At 37.1% G+C, this 20,600-nt stretch overlaps 2 protein-coding genes across 4 annotated transcripts in view; both read left to right on the top strand.

Moving 5' to 3' along the window:
- Nucleotides 1–8,953, top strand: part of mi (cyclin E-interacting protein minus) — a 44,130-nt gene extending 35,177 nt beyond the window's left edge. For all 3 annotated transcript variants that reach the window (XM_083138957.1, XM_083138958.1, XM_083138956.1), the window contains one exon: nt 3,451–8,953. In XM_083138957.1, the coding sequence (XP_082995083.1) occupies nt 3,451–3,834 (384 nt within the window). In that variant the 3' untranslated portion in view covers nt 3,835–8,953. The remainder of the gene's footprint in view (nt 1–3,450) is intronic.
- A 5,223-nt stretch (nt 8,954–14,176) lies between these two features.
- LOC146001531 (E3 ubiquitin-protein ligase AMFR-like) overlaps nt 14,177–20,600 on the top strand; it is a 113,603-nt gene continuing 107,179 nt past the window's right edge. Inside the window, exon 1 of the mRNA XM_083138955.1 lies at nt 14,177–14,618. Within this exon, the coding sequence (XP_082995081.1) occupies nt 14,328–14,618 (291 nt within the window). The 5' untranslated portion in view covers nt 14,177–14,327. The remainder of the gene's footprint in view (nt 14,619–20,600) is intronic.

Raw genomic sequence — 20,600 nt, 5'->3', positions numbered from 1 at the left:
TTGAAGCTGAACGTAGACAACTCATCGGATGTTGTGTTCCGTAAGGTTGAACTGGACGTTCTATTCACGGCTCTATCTTTCTGCTTCTTTCTGCATCGTATATTCCAGTGGCCTTGTCGTTTGCAGTAGCTACAGGTTGCATTTCTTGCCAGACATAGACCTTGTGGGTGATTCTTTGTGCAGTTGCCGCACTGGGAGCGAGGATTTTGCTTGGTAGCAGTTGAGTTCTGAGGTTGATTGTAGCTCTTCTGCCTCGTTTCGCCCGAGCGTAAACTCGTTGAAGGGCCTGTGTGTCGATCTGGATTCATCCGCGTCAAATTTCTTGAGCTGGTGGCAAAAGTCACAGAATCTGCATTGCACTTATTCGAGAATAATTTAATTTCTCGTTCTAATAACTCACAATGCAAAGCAATTTCTTGACATTTAGCAAAGGAAAGATCACTTTCAGACAATAATCTTTTCCGAGTAGAATCTGAAAGTATACCAACGATTAATTGTTCAACAAGTGCTTCATCTAAATACTGCTCATACACACATTTGGCTGCTTGTTGTTTGATTCTCACTATGAATTGAGTAACTGATTCTCCTTGAGACTGAATACATTTTCGAAACTTGAATCTAACTTGAATCTTTCCGTAAACTTGTTGGTTTTGGGCCTGAAGTGATGAATCCGTAAACTTGTTGGTTTTGGGCCTGAAGTGATGAACCATTTTGTCGTGAATGACAGTATATGTTAGATTATATGGCATTTCATGAGCCGTAATATTGCGAAGTACTTTGAAAGCCTTAGGACCAATGACTGCTAATAAAACTGCTGCCCTTTTTTTCATTTGCTACATTCTGAGCGAGACAGAGTTGATCAAAACGCATAAAATAATTTTCGATATCTTCATTTTCTTCAACAAATTTGCTGAATGTAATGTTGAGAGCCATGTTGTTGAAACTAAACTTCACTTTACATTAACTGATATAAATCACTGGCATGTATGAAAGTTACGATGTGTAACTGAAACTTGATTTTGCTTAAGCGTGAACAAAATTAGCAAACTGAATGTTACCTGTAAAACACAGTCTTGTTGATTTGCTACATGAAATCTTACTTGTAATAATCCCGTGCCGATAAAGTCATCCTGACGATACGATTAGAATCCTTCAAATCCTCTAATCACTGTCCTCTGTCAATCCTCTGTTCACTGTCCACAGCGCCAAATTGATAGGTTCGGAGTGAAGGACATGGTAATGTAGATTGATACTAAGTTGCACAAGATAAAAACCAGACGGTGAACAATTAACATATTTAATAGAAACTGGACATTATGTCCGAAACATTCAAGTTCCTTGAATCATGATATAGAAAACATTACACAGAATACATCTGCTTATAATTCCTCTTCTTCTGGCCGTGAAGACCATACCTTGTAGCCATATCATAATACCTGGACCGTATCACTGACGCCAGTATAATCCTCCCTCGGAAGTTGTGTTGTGTCCGTGTGTTGAAGATTGTGGCTTAATATGGCACCACAAAAGTTTACATTGCAACAACGGATTTATCTTGTCGAGTGTTACTTCGGAAAGAGAATTGTTGAGAAGTGCGACGATGTTTTGCAACGAAATTTCCTGGTGTTCCCGTTACACATAGGACCACTATATTAAACCTCGTAAAATCTAAAAAATAAAGTATACAGAGACAATCCGCACACCATCAGTGAGTTAAGAGAGTATTGTACAAGAAATTGGGAGAATTACAGTAGACGAACTTGCACGTGTAAATGCCAATTTCATTCGGAGATGCCAGGAATGTGTTGCAGCAGGGGGACATCATTTTCAACACCTTCTGTAGTCAAGATTAGTACACAATATGAAAACTAATTTTTATAGCCGACTCTAGCGACTGTCATGGACCCCGTTCACCGGGAAAGACAAGCGCTGACGCCAGGCTGCTTGCCACCGAGTCTCGTAATGAATGTCAGGGAATGCTCTGTACTATGATATAGTTCTTTTTCCGTCCATGTACTTTTCTACATCATTGGATGTTTGATATTCCCAAGAGAACGAATAAAATAATGGTCCCATAAGTGTAATGCATTTCTCCTTGCCTCCTACGGCCATCCTGGCAGTGTTACCAAAACTGATGTTCATAAAAGAGCTAAATTACACCATTAATAGAGCTAAAGATGACTTTTAAGGAGCTAGAACGAAGGCTGCATAAAGTGCCTCCTAGGGTAATTTTAGGTGTCAGAGGGGTGGGGGCACTGCTATTACAGTTAGCTTTAAAGTGATGGCAATTTATTCTTAATTTTCACCGCCTAGATTTGGCAGCATCACCCATCTCAATAATTCACTGATGCTCATATGAAATCGAAAATAAAGGATTCCTGGATAACAATATTGTCATCTTCACTTTAACCAGGGTGCTATATGAAAGTAGCTGGGGAGGTAAGAGGGGGTGGGTGACGTAGCCAATATAACTATCAAGTTACACTTTGCCTCACAGCTGGATGGAATTCCTGGGCCACTGCAGTGGACCTGCTTTTAAACCTTTTAGTATTTTAATATGGGCTTTTTAGGAACACAGGAACTTTCACTTTGTCAGAGTAAAGGATTTTTATAAGTTTTTTTTTACCCTAGCCTTCAACCTATATCCCTATATAACACTTTTTACGTGACACCATGGCTGGTGTCTAGATATTCATGTGGACCTGAAGAAGGAGGAAGTATTGACCTCTGAAACGTAGATTGGATAAATTTATACTCACTCACGTAAGTTGTGAATTTTTTATACTATTTAGGTATTTACTCTTATAACAATATCACGTCATATGCAAAATGTACACTAATGCAAAAGTTGGTCTTTGTGGGCCGGAGCCAGTTGTGGCATCATAGTGGAGCAGGGGCCGGGTGCCACAGTTCACTGCCAAACGAGTGTACAAAAGAGCCAAATCTGGTGCCAAAAGAGCAAAGTTGGCAACAGTGATCGGCAGCTGCCACAGCAAGAAAGACCTAGGTGAAATTGTCCCTCTCCCCCTTAAGGGAGCTGAGTAATCTTCAGAACCTCTTGCCCAGGAAAAGTCTTATTTAGATAATGACATACTTGCAGTGTGAACTGTGCCAGAACATGGTTCAGAATTCGGCTGTGCTCCAAAAATGACTGTCTTCATACCAATGTTCTGGGCTCTTAAAAGTGTCATATATGTGTCCATATCCAGCATTAAACCACAACCATCATAGTGTCAAAAATATACTGGGGTACGCCCACTTTCTGACCACTCAATACAGTATATACTATTCCAGCCCTTGAGCCAATGCTTTGTTAAGGTTGGATTTAGCATATTTTAATAGATGTTTGGAACTTATTTACATATCAATTTTTATCATGTTGCTCAAATGAAAGAGACAATAAGCTTTGAACACAATAAAGAATTATCATCCTTGTACATATATTTTCAGAAACTGAGAAGGGCAGTGGTGCAAGCCCTGCAACAAAAAGGCATTGAGAAGACAGACTCCTTGTTCAAACCATGCGGAAGACAGTTATTTGTGTTGTGTCGAGTGCTTCTTCCGGATTTGATTGGTCCACGAGACAACCGACACAGCAGAGACGGAAGTACAAGTGCCAGAATGTTAACTTTGGCAACACAGCATGTGAAAGATGTCATTGATAGTCAACAGAACATTTTCAGTGCCGACAAATTGGTGTCCGAATCCAAGTTGCAGCACATGGATGATTTCCTATTTGACTGTAGATCCCAAAGCAGCTCTTTAACAAGTACACCTTACTCTGAAACTAGCAGTAGTTTGGAACCCCAATCTTCACAGTCAGCTGGTTTGTAAATAGTGACAAATTCGTAGAGATGCATCAAAGTGTTACCGAATATTTTTAATTTTTACATTAAGCATGTTATGCAAATTGAGCAAACAGTAGCAAATGAAGTACAAATCTGATCATATATTTATGCATTCTATACTTTATTTATAAAAATACAATTCAGGTGGCTTGCTTGAGAACATTGCTCAATATCAATTCACTTACTGTTGCTTAATAGAATAAATTATTGATAGGTTTTTAAAGTGTTTTGAGGATATACTGTTACATCATACAGAGAAGTTTCTCAGTTGTAAGCCAGTGTTTTTAAACCAGTACGAAATATCAGATTAAAAGTCGACCTGATATTTTATTAATTAATCTTAGAATGTTTAGTGTGAACGTGTTTTTGTGTGTGTGTTGGATGCAATAATGCTGGCAGGTTGTAATTTTAGTGCTATTTAATTTTAAAATTTTAGTTTAAAAATCTTATTAGTCAATGGAATAAATCTTTGTTAATCCAGAAGTTACTAAATGGAAATATTTCTTATATATATATCATTGAAAAACTTACAACTTACATGAAATATGAATTTCTGTTTAAAAACACCAAAGAGTTAGCATCCCATACCTATTTCTCATCCATAATATGTATATATTTTTAAAAAACCATTTGATTGAGAAGGATATACCAATATCCAATTCATTTGTACCTAATACAGTGCAACCCCAATTTTACATTTCTGGATTTTACGTTTTCCTCCATTATACATTCAGTCTTGATGATCCAATTAATATAAAATAGAACAGTGACCTAATATAATAAAAATACCAATACAAAAGAAACAACTCTGTATTATTGTTCTTAAGATTTACGTAACATAACCTGTAGAGCAACAGGCCTTGAGGGCCAGGGCCTACGTACCGACTGCTGGCCTCACTCCTACATGCCTCAGCAAAGGTGGACGATCATCAGCTAGTTACGGGGTGTGGTCAGCACAACAACCCCCCAGTTGTTGTTGTAGGTTTTCCATGACTGGGATATGCTTCTCATTCGTAGCTCCCCAATTTTTTCACAGTAGTGGGTGACCACTGGTATCATACACTGGCTGAAATCTCAGGAGAAAAGTTGCTACACTTCTCCTCAAGAGACTCAAACCAGCATGTGTATCGTAACCTGATGCCTTAGACTGCACTGCCACGGTGCGGGACTAAAGATTTACATACCCACAGTTAAATTACCTTTGTCACTGGTGTGTTCTGCCTAGATATACCTACACTAAAGTATGTAGGATATTTTTCAGAGTGGTCTGTAATGTAAAAATGTATATTTTTAATCATTTTTGGCCTTTGTTTTAAAAGTTGTTCCAAGAAAAAATTGGTAATTGGGGGTCATCTTGGGGGGGGTAGATTTATCCCTTTGTTTTTTTCTGACTTCTTGACTACTTTCGTTTCAAAATTTTGATTTTCACAAAGTTTCAATGTATACCCATGAATTAATCACTTTTCCCTATTGATAAAGTATATATAAAGCCAATTACATTCAGTTTCACATTGTGTTCAGCAAGTTGCAAATTCTTCCCTGTATATTATGGATACCATGTACTTCATACTAGGTAGGATTCTTAAATCTGTTAATACATAAATTTAATGGTTGCATATTTTTCATAGCAAAGAGAGATCAAACTTGCAATTCTAGTTTTGCATTTTGCGTCAGAGTCACGTGATACCCTAAACCAATCAGGTTGAACCAGTTGCTATGATGATGGAAAATTCTTGTGGTACAATGCATTGCCAAATTTATGCCTCAGAGCAGCAGTTTGGGGTTTACAGTACTGCATGGAACCACTTCCGCTCACTGCTTGTACTAGTCTCACACCCTCGAGCATGCACAGTGAAATATTTTAATCTGACAATAATCATATATATTAAATATTTGCATTGTTAGTTTCAGCCCACAATAATCTATTTCATGTTCATGTAGTGGTAAGATAGACTGAACTACATTTTAACATGGAGATGATGACTATATTTGCTTAAGTTTCAATGTCACTGTGTCTTTCATTTCACCATCTATATTTGAAGGACCACTGCCACAGACAAATCGTGGTTATATGTGTACTACTGGACTTCGAATGTATACAGCTCATTTTGCCTGTTCAAGCCTTATTCGCTCGAGTGAAGAAGCTCTCAATCCTGTACACTATCCAGTGTCGTCTGTGCGAACTATTTAGCACTCGAGCAAAATCCTGTCACTGCAGCACTCGATCGATGCCTTGAACTCTAAACCTAATGATCGCCGCTGGTTAGGAAATGACTCTGTCTCCATTCTCTTCCTCTCTCTAAACTCCGAGTGAAGGGTGCATGTTGACAGCAAAAGGTCTCATTTTCAATTGGACAAAAAGCAGGCATGTGACAACATCGTTCTTTGCAGTTGGAAACTCTACATCTGGAGATGAAAAGTCTGGGAATGTTCTTTGATCATTCAGACTTTCGGAATATACCTAGTTGTAGCACAAAGTTGTTTATGAAAAACAGCCAGCTTTTGGTGCATCCTATTTATGCAACAGAACTCTAAAGGTGTGAACAGAAAAAGATGAAATTTTGTGTAGTTAGTATAAGTAACAATAGCATCATCATCAAACCATGCAAAATTGGTATGTAAAAAAAAGTGTTGGATAAGTGTAGGAAGAACCATGTCGCATAACCTGATGCAAATTAATACTGTCAGGTTGTGACAAGAAAATACTAGGTCAACAATAAGATTTCCCATAGGATTAGGGTGGGCTGATATGCACTAAAGTTTTGATTTCACTTTCAACATCTGCCTTCGTAACCAAGTTCAATCTCATCAGGTTCAAATCATGGCTTGATCGTGAGTGTTCTTTTATGCCCTTCATCAATTTCATCTGATCATCATCTCATTGTTGTGATTAGAATATAGAATATTAGCAGCATGAAAAGTTAGAAAAGTGACATAAAATAAGACAACTATAAATAGAGAGCCTCTGTGATATTTTTCAATATCTAATTCATTTCAGTAATATTGGAAAGATGTACACTGTGTGTAAAACAAAATTTACCTTAATGAGACAATAGAAAGTTTCAAAGGAATGCTTTTTACATACGGTGTACCATCATCTCAAGTTGATGGTGTAAATTAAGGAATAAAATTAGGGACAAGCTGATACCAATGTTTGATAATTGTAACAATTAAAAGTTGTTCATAATATTGATTAATATTAGTGACTGAGTACTCCACTACTATTATAACAATCAGTTTACCAGAGTTTTCCTGTTATGTAATCATAAATACAGTTTTTTTTCACATAATACTGGTAGAAAATCGATGGAAAATGCATATTGGACTGTGGGAAAGTTTTCTGTGGCATTTTTGCGGACCCCTCAACCAACCAAAATGTCGGAAATGTATGTAACTAAAATCCAACCGATATTTTCTGATACCAATACATCGGTATCGTCTCACCCCCTACATAAATTCCCATAAAAAGAACTATTTTAATGCTTGTCAAAAGTTGCTCTAATTTAAAGAAAATATGTGTTTTGTATCTGCTATTGAATTTTACTGAAATAATCCAAATAGACGTGTGTGACTTTCTGTGGTTGCAATAGGTGAGTTTTCATGAAGAGAAAAAACATGCACATATCCACCCAATGTCATAACAATTGAGGCATATAGAGCACCTTTTCATCTGTGATATTCAACAACTGTAGAAGGTGAATGATTGTAAAGAAACAACCCCAACTTATCTTTAGAGATTATAATGTTTGACAAATGCTCCCTCTCACCTTTGGTTACATTTATAGTTACAGCGAGCAGGAAAATTACATTTTTGTTTGTATAAGTGAATTAGGTCAATCAAAGTAATTTATCGGGACTTAATTAGGAAACTGCTGTGTTAAAACATACAGCTGAACAAGTGCCAATACATTGAAATCTGCTTTGGAAAGAATAACAGTACAGAAGTTGAATATTCTGCAAGATATGTTATTTGACAAAGCTTCAACTATGTAAACAAAAAATAAATGCACTGCAAATGTAATTATCGGAAAAGCACATACTTGAACAAAATTAAAGTTTTAATGTAAAATGTTTTTCCAGGTCAATGTTTAAGATATTATCTTTACGATAATTGACCTATTTAGAGATAATAGGCTGGCAAAGTTGATAAGATTGGTGTATTGTAATCTATTTAGTGTTGCATAGACTCTAAATCACTAGAATTGGTTCATTTATAGAATGGTTAACGGAGATTTCCTTCACTAATGTTTCTTTCAGAATATTATGTTATGATTCTCTTTGTATTTTCCATTATCTTCTTGCTGTCTGCAGATTGGAAATGAGGAAAGATGGACGTTGGTAAAGTGTACAGCTGTCTTGTAGTAGTAATACTATTGTTCCATATATTAGATTACAATTAGACTATAGCTTTGACTCTTATGTTAAGTACGGTATTACTTGTTTGTGCACAATTCTACATTATTTTTTTTATGGTGTGATAATTTTACTTTAGTTTTAATTTTTAACGTGCATGTCTGTGTACACATTAAATTAATGTATTTAAGAAAATACTGACCTTCATATTACCCAACAGTCATAACAACAGTTTAGACATCAACAAAAGAAACTGCTACTAATTAGAACTAGACAATATATTGCATTATGTGCCAGATGTAGCAGAATGGTATATTTTTTAAAAAACTACTAGTGTTAATAGTGCCTTATAAGAACATTGAAAGATTATTTTGACTAGCAGATTGCCTCAGAATGCTAATTATGATTTTGTCCTGAATAAATCCTATAAGATTGATTATATGCATAAAACCCAGAACTAAAAACATTTTAAATGTTTTACTTGTGGGAGGATATAAATGCATATTGTGTGATACAATTAATAACTCCATGAACTGCTTGATGCATCTCAATACCCGATTATCACAAGTGATCTCTGCATGTTTGTGTATATTACTTACATAATCCATATTTTGTACATATGTATATATTGTTTGACAGTTGCAAAATGATTTTGTTTTTACTTTGAACTAGATTTGATATAGAAGATGATACATATGTATATTTTCTTAAGATTATTTGTATAGAGCCATCATATATCTATGTTCATACAAAAACACAGTTGTATTATATTGCTGTTTGGTGTGAATTTCTATCAAATATATATGTATAAATTTTATATTGTACTATTATTGAATTCTTCCTTTTCAGTCCTTTCCAGTGCTTTGGGATTACCGTAATTAGACAAATACAGTGGAACTTCATTTTACGTTCTTCAGGGGACCAAGCTGGAAAAACTTAAAATCAAAGAATTTTGCTATGTTGGTACCATCAAGATTGAATATACGTATAATGCAGGAAAATGTAAAATCGGGGTTCCACTGTATTAAGAATGATAAAAAGACAAAGCATTTTATCTGAGAGTATTAAGATTTAGATCTTATTTTGTTGGTATTTGTTTTCAACGTATGATTAATTTGGACAGTTGCATGAGAAACAGGCCATATCTAAATAAATAAAATTGTTTGTTCCTCAAATGACAGTCTAATTATATTCTACAAATTCTGATAGTGGCATATTTGTTTACCATTAAAATTGCTGATAGTACTACCAATTCATTGTTTTTGTAATAGTTTTTACAGAAGATGTTTGATGTCTCTTTTCAATAACCATTTAGAAACCTTGTCACGAATAAACAGCTGTTCCGCTGGCATTCTTTGTACAGGATCTTATGTACTCTGTCCAGTGTTTGTGTTTTGCTATTTACGTCCATAATTCCTCACCTTGGAACACCAACTTCAGGGGTCGGAATTGTTTTGGTCGCCATTTTGAAACCTGTCAGTGGATTACAAAATCATGTTCGCATCCTTTTCACGTTTTCTGTGACCTTTAAAATGAGGTATTACTCGACACCCCTTGCCATTTAAAATTTTCGAGTTCTTCCCTAACTTTAGACCCCCTTTTTTGGGTCACGCGGTTTCATCCTTTTTTAGTCCCGCAGTCATCATGTGGCATATCGTTGGAAAGCTTGTGATTTGCACTTTCCGAAACAGTTATGGTGCTGCAATTATCTTAATTGTTAAGCTCTGTATACTCGATTTGGCTCACCTTCCTTTTTTTGCAAAACCATTTTCTACACGGAAAACGGTAGGTGGTATAGATAAATGTTTCATATGACAATCGTATTTTTCCCCACCTTTCCGAATCTGCATTCGAAACATACCCTTCCCATTTGAGTTGTTGTTTTAAGTCCACTTTATGCACAGTAAAGCTAATCGGGACTGGACCTACAGTTTAAAGTGGGATCCGAACCACTTGTGCCTCCATCGGGTATCGAACCCGGGACCCCTTGATTACAAGGCGACAACACTACCACTGCACCATGGGAGAGGCCCCCTTCCCATTTGAAAATAGCACGAACGGGGCATGTGCCCCCCCCACTAAAACCACAAAGGTGGCTTTCGAGCTGTTGCAAATACTTTCTACGGATTCTTTGGGCCCAACTTCATGGTGCATTTTTTCTTTCAACTTGATACGATCTCCCATTCTCAAGAAAAAGGTAGTGTCTGGGTCACTCTGAAACACCCTGTATAATGCAGGAAAATGAAAAATCCACTGTTCTAAAAAGAAATAGAGCAGCAGTGGGACTTGATTCACTGAACATTACCATTTATTTTTCAATATACGACTGAACTTCATGAAACAAGACTTGTATTTTTTAAACAAAATACACTATCTGCTCAAAAGTATCCTGACACTTACTTGAAACTGTCATCAGATGTACCTTATGCCACAAGTTCCAGTATTTGAAATTAATATGGAGCAGGTCCAACCTTTGGTGTGTGTGTTGAAAAGCCTTGGTGGAAGTTGCATTTTAAATAACACATCTAAAATAAGGATGAGTAGTAAACGTTCATGAATTACAAAGTTGTTATTTATGGCTAGCTGGTTTTTCAGTACCTGATCATCATTTTGGTTAGTTGATTACCATTTGCAATTTACCTCCAGTGAACCAGCATCGGGGTTTTCAGTATATTTCACTTTGTAGATAAGTTTTAGCAGAATGCGGAGGTGAAAATGGTGAAAACTGGAGGACAACTGCCCCCCCCCCCCCCTAATCACTGCCACTGCCCATCTAGTTATGTAATTACAAAAGATATGTTGAAATTTTGCACACATCTTTTGACTGAAAGTTTACCTATATGTTGCTTGTGTCCATGTTTCTTACTCAGGAGAACCTAACATCGCTGAAAAATATTTTCATTGAGCATTTATTGTTTGTAGGCAACTTCTACACAGGATGATATATAAAAAATCAAAAATTTTAATACACATTTAGGATCATTCAAAAATAAAACATAGAATTAATTTTTAGGGGGTGTGGCATTCCGAAATATCTGTACTGGGATGGGGGGGTCCCCTTCTGAACCCAGGATGGGAAATTGAAATTTTTTTCCATTCTGAAAGTTGGAATTCAACAAAAATTGTCCCCCACACACCTATTGTTTTTACATGTTACTACACACCATCAATTGACCTTGGCTGTCAAGGAAGCTTTTTTTTATGCCAATGTAACTTTTTATTAAATAAATTGTTTTTTTTTAATCTGAATGATAAATTGTCTGGTGGAGACCAATCTTCCGATGAGGGAGCCATGTTTGTTCCCAACTGCCAGTCATCTATGCCCACTGGATAAAGCCCAGATCAAGTTAATTGCCACTCAACCTCCAGTTGAGAAGCTACTGTACATGAAAAAACTCAAAATTGCAGTAACCTCTAATTATTTGCCAAACAAATTTTAATCGCACATTGAAAATTCGGTCACATGCGAAGTTGATGATCCCTCTGGTTGAGATAGTATGCCCCTGCTTTTTATCCCAGACATTATTTTAGCGATATGTTACTGGGATCACATTCGACCGACCACCTATGCACATATTAAGATATAACAATAATTTACCTGGTAGTTCATAATTCGAGGTCCAATCTTTTATACTATCTAGGGATCTACTATAACGTTAGATGCAAATCATAAATTTTGAAAAACTTCATAGAAGATTCAAGTATTTGTGGGGACAGAGAAGTGCTCCAAGTGGAAGGGGCACTTGGTCTAGTTAAGGAGATATGTGGGCAGGGGTGGCTCAAGATAAAATTTTCACCCAGAGGAGGTGGATTTTTGCCTACCCCCCCCCCCCCCAACTTCCTACCTTGGTCTTCTTTCTTTCCACCTTCCTCCAATAAAAAAGAATGACAATGTTACAAATTTACTGTTTTAATGACTAAAAGCAATAGCCTTAAAGAACACATTATAGTTATGCAGTGGCGGCGATTGGGTTCCAAAACTGATGGGGTGGGGGCAAAGACAGTTTACTTTGTCTCATATGTAAGATTTAGCATAGTGCTGTTGCAAAAGTGGCAAGAAGTGAGGGGGCAACTGCCCCCCTAATCGCAGTCACTGAGTTATGTGTTTGTCTAATAACTACATAATGTCATCAAAATAACAGTAATATCTTAGCTTAAATTGATACATGATCTTGCAATAAACACTTGCAATGCAGCAATAACGAACAACAAATCCAGCGCTTTTTAAAACAGCAACACACCGTCTGTGACCCGGTGGAGACACATAGTGGTTTGGACGGAACTCACTTTAAACTGTAGATCCAATCCTGATTAGCCTTTCTCTGCATAAAGTGAACTTATAAATGAACTCGAGCAATTCAACCGCGGAGGGATCCTCCATGAAAATTTTCTTAACTGGAGGATAGGATCTCCCCACTTCGCACACTGATACAGGTAAATGAAATTCTGGTTCCATGCCAAATAATAACTTCCATTGAAATGTTGAATTGTGAAACAACGCTGTAATCTATGTGTTTGTGTGTGTGTGTATCGTGGGGGGGGGGGGGTTGCAGGATCCTATAATCCTTAGCTATCGAGTCACCGCACATTAAGCCTGGTTTACATTGGTTGAGTAGACAGAGTAGCTGGAGCGAGTACTCTCCCCATGTAAACAACTGGGGAGAGTACTCGAGCCAGTACTTGCTCCAGTAATCAGGACAGTCGAGTAGCTGTCCACGGAGAACAGCGACTCAACCGAGTTGCTTCCTCTCCCATCGATTTTTTTCACTCGGGCATAAAGTCGACAGACCACTCGGTAAATGTAAACGCTTTCTGAGGACAGTATAGAATCTGTGTTGTGTGTGTGTCCAATGTCCATGGAATTTGTGTCGATTATAGGAACAAACAAAATATACTACGGGTGTAGTTTAGGAGATGAAACTTGATGTATTTGGCGTAGGAGAAGTAAAATTAAAAATAAGTAATTTACGTTCTACACAAAGAACGATCAAAAATAGAAAAATCAAGGAAATTGTTGTTTTTTTCCCCAGACATGTCCCCGTGCATTATTGTATTCATTTCTCGTGAAAAAAAGAAGTGTGGACCGTTTCAGAACTTTTTTTAAATCGCCAACGACGTCAATGGTTCATTCTGTCATGATTCTGTCAAAAGAGTACCAAACAGTTGCCGCTACTATCCCACTTTGCTGGAGTTGAGTAAAACGTGTGTAAACAGCTACTCGCCATAGAAGGGTGGGTCGAGTCGAGCAGACAGGCCAGTAACTCTCCCGCTCACTCGACCAATGTAAACCAGTCTTTACTGTCTAAGTAATCCTTTGCTACCGTACAGAGTCACCGCACGTTGCTGTCTAAGTTTACAGACAGCAAACGAATAAACAGCTCCTCCTATTCAGTGTTAGCCTCAAATAATTTCAGTTCACAGTCCTATTCTAGAGCCTGTTCCTGAAATCGATGCTATCTTCCTTTTTGCATATAATGATAGCATCTATTAAATTTGGAATACAAAATGTAGGGAGTACAGCGAGAACATTGCGGGGGCAACCGCACACCTAGCCCCCCACTCCCGGCATCGCTGAATTTGACGGAGAGGCCGATACGTCGCTGTTGTGACGTTTATGAGTCGCAGTCCTATTCAGAAAATGTTTTAGTTAATATTTTCATTGAAATTTTACCCGCTGTTTCAAACACGTATATAATTTACATGTATTTAGCAACATTTGGTTAAAGGATGTGACGAAACATCTGTCATCTGCTATATACGTCTTTGTATATCCAGTGTATCAATGCGCACTTTTGTATAAAATATGAAAAATAATTACCAATGAATACCTATATAATTACATTAACGTAACATATATAAATATTTCTATGTTTATAAATATATTTCACGCGCATTTGTTTTCTAGGAAGTGATGAAAACATTCGGACTACTTTCTCGTTGTGGCGAAATATTCCGTCTGCTAGGGTAAACTGGGCGTGATGTACGTTTGGGAATGGCTGCAGTCCTGTTCAGTGTATGTTACCGGTGATTAAATGTAGAGCAGGACCGAGGTTGACATGTCGCTACGGTCGTATGGCTTGAGCTGAATGTTTATTGTGTACTACATTACATACGTTGCTGTACAAAATGCCTGTAATTTTACTTGATAGACTGCCTTTGCCGAGCCTACAAGCATACACAGTGATCAGTGTAGTGTTATTATCATGTTCAGTCTACTATGCAGTGCAAGTTACCAGCGATCCAAATTGGAAACTGAACAATACATCAATTGTGCCACCACAACTGAAGGAAGGTGTAGATAAAAATGATTCGGAAGTTGTATCAACTACAGAATCTGTTGTTACAGAAGATGTGGCTGTCAGTTTTCACCCAGGCGAAGTTTTGACATTCATGATACAGGAACCACTTTGCATATGGGTAAGTTTACCCTTTGCTTCGGGTAACATATTGTGACATAAATTGCTTTAGTTCTTTGTGAGGAGAGAAAAAAAACATTGTTAAGTGTAGTAATATCACGAGTTGGTGTAATTATGTTACATCTCCACTAGAGAGCATCATCTATCTTCACATTTTTCAATTCATATTCAATTAAATTATGCCGCTCCAAATGTGTCGACTCTTATCACAGATAGCAAGAGGAATATATAATTAAGCAGTTAATTCAGCCCTTGTACATTAAGAAGTTGGATTTAATGTGAAACATTACAGACCATAACGATGCGTTCTCAGGTTTGAAACCTGGGTAAGAAATGAATGATTTGGTTTCCGTTCGTTTATACCGTGTGATTGAGGAGGGAGGATGCCATCCTTCCAGCTGGGATAATTTGCAAAGACTTCCCCCTGCAAATTCGAAGCGGGGGATACTGTCCTCCAGTTAAGAAAATTCTCATGAAGATTCCCCCAGCTAGCATAATTTACATAAACATCCACCAGAGCTACGGATTTCCACTTCACTGGCACCAGCATGGTTAATTTGCATAAGCACCTTCACCCACCATTTAGGTATTTGCACTTCCAGTACTGCCTTTTTCCATGTTATTAGAAATTAATCCAAATCCTTGTGATTGACTTATCTCAGCTTTTGTTGCCTATCAATAGGAGCTTGTAGCCTTCTGATATTTTTCTTACCCTGAGGTCAATTAATTTCATTCCAATGTTATGCTGTACCATACTACTTGAAGTTTCCTCACTTAAAATGCTAAATATTGATTAGCTTTTAGGCAAGCTATTGAAGAGCTTGATCTTTGTATGAAGTCTAATCAAAATTCAGAAACTACAGGTTACACATACTTCATACTACTAGCTATTGATATTCTTTAATTTTGCTGATAGAGCAGAGGAGAAGAATGTTAAAATCAGGATAACACTCCCTGCCTTAAGTAGAGCAATTTATCTATAGGCTGCATCCTCGTAACATTAATAATATTATACTTTGCTGCTTTGCGCAGACATATTGTCGTAAAAAAAATATCTGAGGTTACGCATAACTATAACTCATGATGGATGACTGTGTATAAGAATTAATTAGATTTCAGCTCAAATTATGTGCACTAGGTATTTCGAAATTTTTCATTAGATGAACATTCCGGTAATTTTTTCTAACCCTCAGTTTATTTGGCAACATTAATGACTTTGCAACCAGAGAGTGGTATGAAATATTCGGAAGGGAGGGATTGCTCTAGCCCTGTCTAGTTGGCTGCACTTTTTGACACTCGGTGCAGTGTCAGAGTGGTGCAAGGTAATTACGATACACCAACTAGACGGAAAGCGGTGTTCAATTTCAGAAGATTCAACAAATGCCTGTCTGCTGCTTTAAGCGGTCATTTGATTAGTTAGCATGCACCACGTGACTATACACCAGTTCGGAAGGTAGTACAGACTGTAAAAAAAAAAAAAAAAAAAAGTAAAGTGTTCCCCTGTGCACCATAGCACCACGCCATGAAGGCGTATAGGGGGTGTGGGGGTAACGCCCCACACTTTCTTAATCCGGTCGTGAGTGGGAGTGATGTGATCAGCATCACGCCCCTAACCACCTTTACCCCCCAGGGTTTCCCCCAGGTACCCATGTTATTCGACGCTGGGTGGGCGCCGGGGCCGCTTTCACCGTTAGAAAAGTTCCCGGATTTGAACCGGCCGGGGATCGAACCCGGGACCTTGAGCATGGTAGTCAGACGCGTTACCGACTGAGCCACCGTGTGCAGACACCAAATACACTACTTAATTCGAAATCAATAAAGTAGATGACTCGGTGTTGCACCGTGTAACCAACTAGACGCTTCGGTGCAAAGGGAGTCAAAGCAAGTCAAAAAGTGCAGCGAACTAGACGGGGCTACTATGTATTTGCCTTTCTAGTCCTGAGAGGGGAATCTAATGCTCTGTAACATTATTTGCATTATGACCACATGTTTATAATTAATTTTTATTATAGCACTAATGCCATCTCAGCATAATGAGAAAAAGTAATATTTAATCGGGGTCACTTACCCACTGTACCCCCTCGAAAATTACATCATTTTAATCAACAGATTTCAATGTTTTACGTAATGTAAAAGTGGTCCAGCATTAGGAAAGCACAAATAACTGAGATATTTGATCCCAAAGAATGGCCCACGAAAGTTAAAACCTGTGATTTCGGAGTACTTTTGCTGCTTTTTGTTGGTAGAGAAAATGTATGTACACTAAAATAGGGAAAGAACACACTGAAAATAACTATCAGTACCAAACCTAGCAATCCTAACCTAACTAGGTAGATAAAATTATAGTTGCTGTTGGGGGGGGGGCATTTGTTTTATTGCGATTTCATCATGCTATGAATGGAATTTTTACATGCTTCAATTTAAGTCTGTTAATAAATACTGCGGAATTTCAGAGATTACTTAAGATTTTGTTCATTGTATGCTTTCGTGGTTAGGTTAGGTAGGTCGGTCAGGTTTGGTTCTCTTAGCATAAAAATAAAGTCCCTAAATGCATTCTACTAAGGTTCCAATGTACTTCTATGTTCTTTCCCACTAGTCTACAATATTTACTGTCACTTGTCAACGGAGACTTGTCCATGGGAAGCGCACATGCTGTTTTTTTTTTCTCAATATTTTTTTTTAATCCAAACGGTGCTCATTACTTTAAGGAAGGTTCGAATTTCGTGTGACAATGATTTCCAAAATTCTATGATAATTAGTTTTTCTGCTAGGAGAATTTGAAAAAAAATAAGCATAAAACAATGAGAACCCTTACTGTTTTGGGTGTTTTATTAACTTGCACGAAGCCTTTGGGCTGTTCTGCTTCACAGTAAGGTAACAGACATACTTTGTTTCACAATAACACATTTCCAAGAGCTAAAATCAACTGAGAATGTTCATAAACAACAACATCTTCATAGACCATGCAAGATATTTCACTTTCTCAAGAGGTACAGAGGGTCAAGGGTAGCAATTAATCTTAAGTACTGCACCACAGATATTTGCGTATTATATAATGCACATAGTGTAATTGTTCCTCATTGCTTTAGTACAGAATTTGAGTTCCCCAACATGGTATCTGCAGTAATATATAGGGGTCAGTAGACTCCATTGCTGTGACTAACTTTTTGCTATATAATGCAGAATTTTTATTGTGCATGTGCACATTGGATCACACTTGTTGGAGTCCAAAATGGCATTTCTTACATCATTTTACTTTAAATATTGTAGATGCTAGTGTATTTTTCTAACCTTGTGTTAACATGCTGTTTGAATGAAACTTGGTACTTTATTATTATACAGACTACCAGGTTACGTTAAATTATATTCCCCTCGCAAACATGATTTTGTCGATCCTGAAACTGAAGCTAATACTCCTAACCTAACCAGGTAGTCCATATAATACTGAAGTACCGTAATGTGGGGCTATTCTGAACAGTGTGTTCTAAAATGTTTTCCTGTTTTATACTTACTGAACTAATCTTGAAAACCACCTGGAAATAAATTGCTATGTTATTTTGGGATCATATTAGTTCACTCTGAGTGCAATAATTTCCATGTGGTCACAAAACGGAAGTAATAAAAAATAGAAACCTAGGAACAGTTGCTTTCACATTTTCCAGAAAATATCAGCATGTTCAGAAAAGCCCCATCAGTAAGATGGAATGTTCCGAATAGTCCCTAGGTGAAGTACAACAGAGCATACATTCAAAATAGCCCCCAAATGAATGTAATTCTGAACAGAGGTTTGAGAATATTTTCTGGACCAACAAACAAAACACGAGTCTAACAACTTATGGTACATCGGAGGTGGCATCATGAGCTACAGAACTGCTATCAGGTGCCACCACAATTCAAGGACATTTACTGCAATGCATTCAGAATAGCCCCATAGTGCTATAATTAGACAAAAATTAAGAACTCTTGACAGTTGCAATTATGATGTTTTCAGTGATAGTTTCAGGAATAGTATTTGAAAGGAACAATTTACATGGGCAAATAACGCCTAAGTCCAGGATGAGATTTGAACCCATGATGTCTATAGAAGTAATGTCTTATGATTCATTTTGAGATAAAATTTTATTGTATTTGATTTCACATGCAGTCTTCCACAGTTTCAGCAGTGCAAAATATTATTGAAAGAAATGATTGTTTGGCGTGATTTTTTTCTGTGTGTTGATTTAATTTTGCCTGTATGGGCTTGAGGATGTGTTAGTATTCAGTGGCAATGTTTGCTTTTATGTGCAGGTGCAGTTTTTGAGAACTTTTTTTATTCTATTGCAGTGCAAATCTTGTATGACAATATTTAGATTTTGATGTCCTTGTTTTTCCCCTAGTAAAATATATTTCCATATGTTGTCACATAATTTATTTTGAAATTGGTGTTTGGTATTTTTTTATTAAATAATATTTTGCTCAAACTGTGGAAGATTACACGTGGAATCATCAATCCTGTGCTCAGATTTTTAATGAGACACTTGAGATGAAAAAGAGAGAAATCTATTAATCTATATATGAAGAACAATCTTGTGAATTTTTTCACTATATTTGTACATGTTTTATGTTTATTTTGATTTATGAAACCCGAACTGACATTCATGAAATTTATTTGGATGTTATTTGCAGGTTATTTTATGATTGAATATCATGTCTTTGAATAGCCTTGAATTTGCATGAAGCTAGACTATATTTATAAAATGTGAAGAATGCAATCGAAAGAAGGCTAAAAATATATGTATGTTATATCATGCATGATTTAAAGTTAACTTCTTTCTCAGAATTCATGACGTGCACTTAGGAATAAGGTATTAATGTGTACTCTGTTTGCTTATCGTTAGCTGTATTGCTCACAGATGTTGAACTTGCTACGTAACACCCAGATTGTTGAAGCTAATGATGAGATGTTCCAAGTTGAGTTAGCTTGACTTAATGAAAGAATGGAGTTTATAAACATGTACCTGTTCCAGTGTAACTAAACGTTACTTGGTGTGGCCCATTGCATTAGTGGGTAGATCTTAATTCTAATTATGCTTTACTTGGAGGTCTTCGCTCTGTTGCCCACAGTGTGGTATTTCATTAATTTATAGTGACTGTTCTTAAAGCATTGATATATTATATAAATTATACATAACATCCCTCCCCCAAGTGCCAGAAATTTACAAGCAGAGGGCAATAAGCAGAAACCATAGGGAGGTATTGCCCCCTCATCCCCCATTCAAATACCACCCTCCTGGGAGTACGCATGTAAGAAATGCTGAAGTTGAATGAAATGCATTTCAAAATCGGAGAGGTCCACTTTTCTTGAATGTCAGCTGAGTCGTTTAATTTTCTTCTTTTTAAAGGACAATTTTCTTGACAAAATTAGATACAAGATTTTCTATTCCCATCTTTTTCTAAATTTAAATTTGTTTTTATCATACCACCCTTCTACTGTTGGCATTTTGTATTCTTCTCAACCGCTTTGTGGGATGTGCTCATCATATTTTCCATTGTTAGCAATACAGATGCATGGCTACGCAATTGACTGAACACTGTACACACTAGTTCTGCCAAATCAGAGATCTGATATGTCATCTTTGTTGTTTCACAGTGGCGAGCTCTAGATTTTTGAAAGGAGGTGGTTATGTACTTTTTTTAGTAGTCATTTCATAATTTTGCCATCTTTTTCTGCCTTCGGCATTCTTTTTTTTTGGGGGGGAATACTGGGCAAAAGGGGGAGGGGGCGTTATGACCCCTCGTCAACCTCCCTTGGGCATGCCACTGCTGTTTCTTATCTATAAACTTTTACCAGTAAGACTGATTCTCCAGGAAAGTATCACCAATGAAGAAGGCCACACATCTGCAAATTTCTTTGACAAGGATGAGTGTTCAGGGCGGGGGTGGGAGGAAGATCTTAATTTACACATGCACACAAAGACATATGAATTATTATATGATATAGCCC

Source organism: Lepisma saccharinum, chromosome 17 (genome assembly GCF_977018435.1).
Source record: "Lepisma saccharinum chromosome 17, izLepSacc3.1, whole genome shotgun sequence".
Taxonomy (NCBI): domain Eukaryota; kingdom Metazoa; phylum Arthropoda; class Insecta; order Zygentoma; family Lepismatidae; genus Lepisma; species Lepisma saccharinum.
This window is presented reverse-complemented; position numbering and strand designations above follow the sequence as displayed.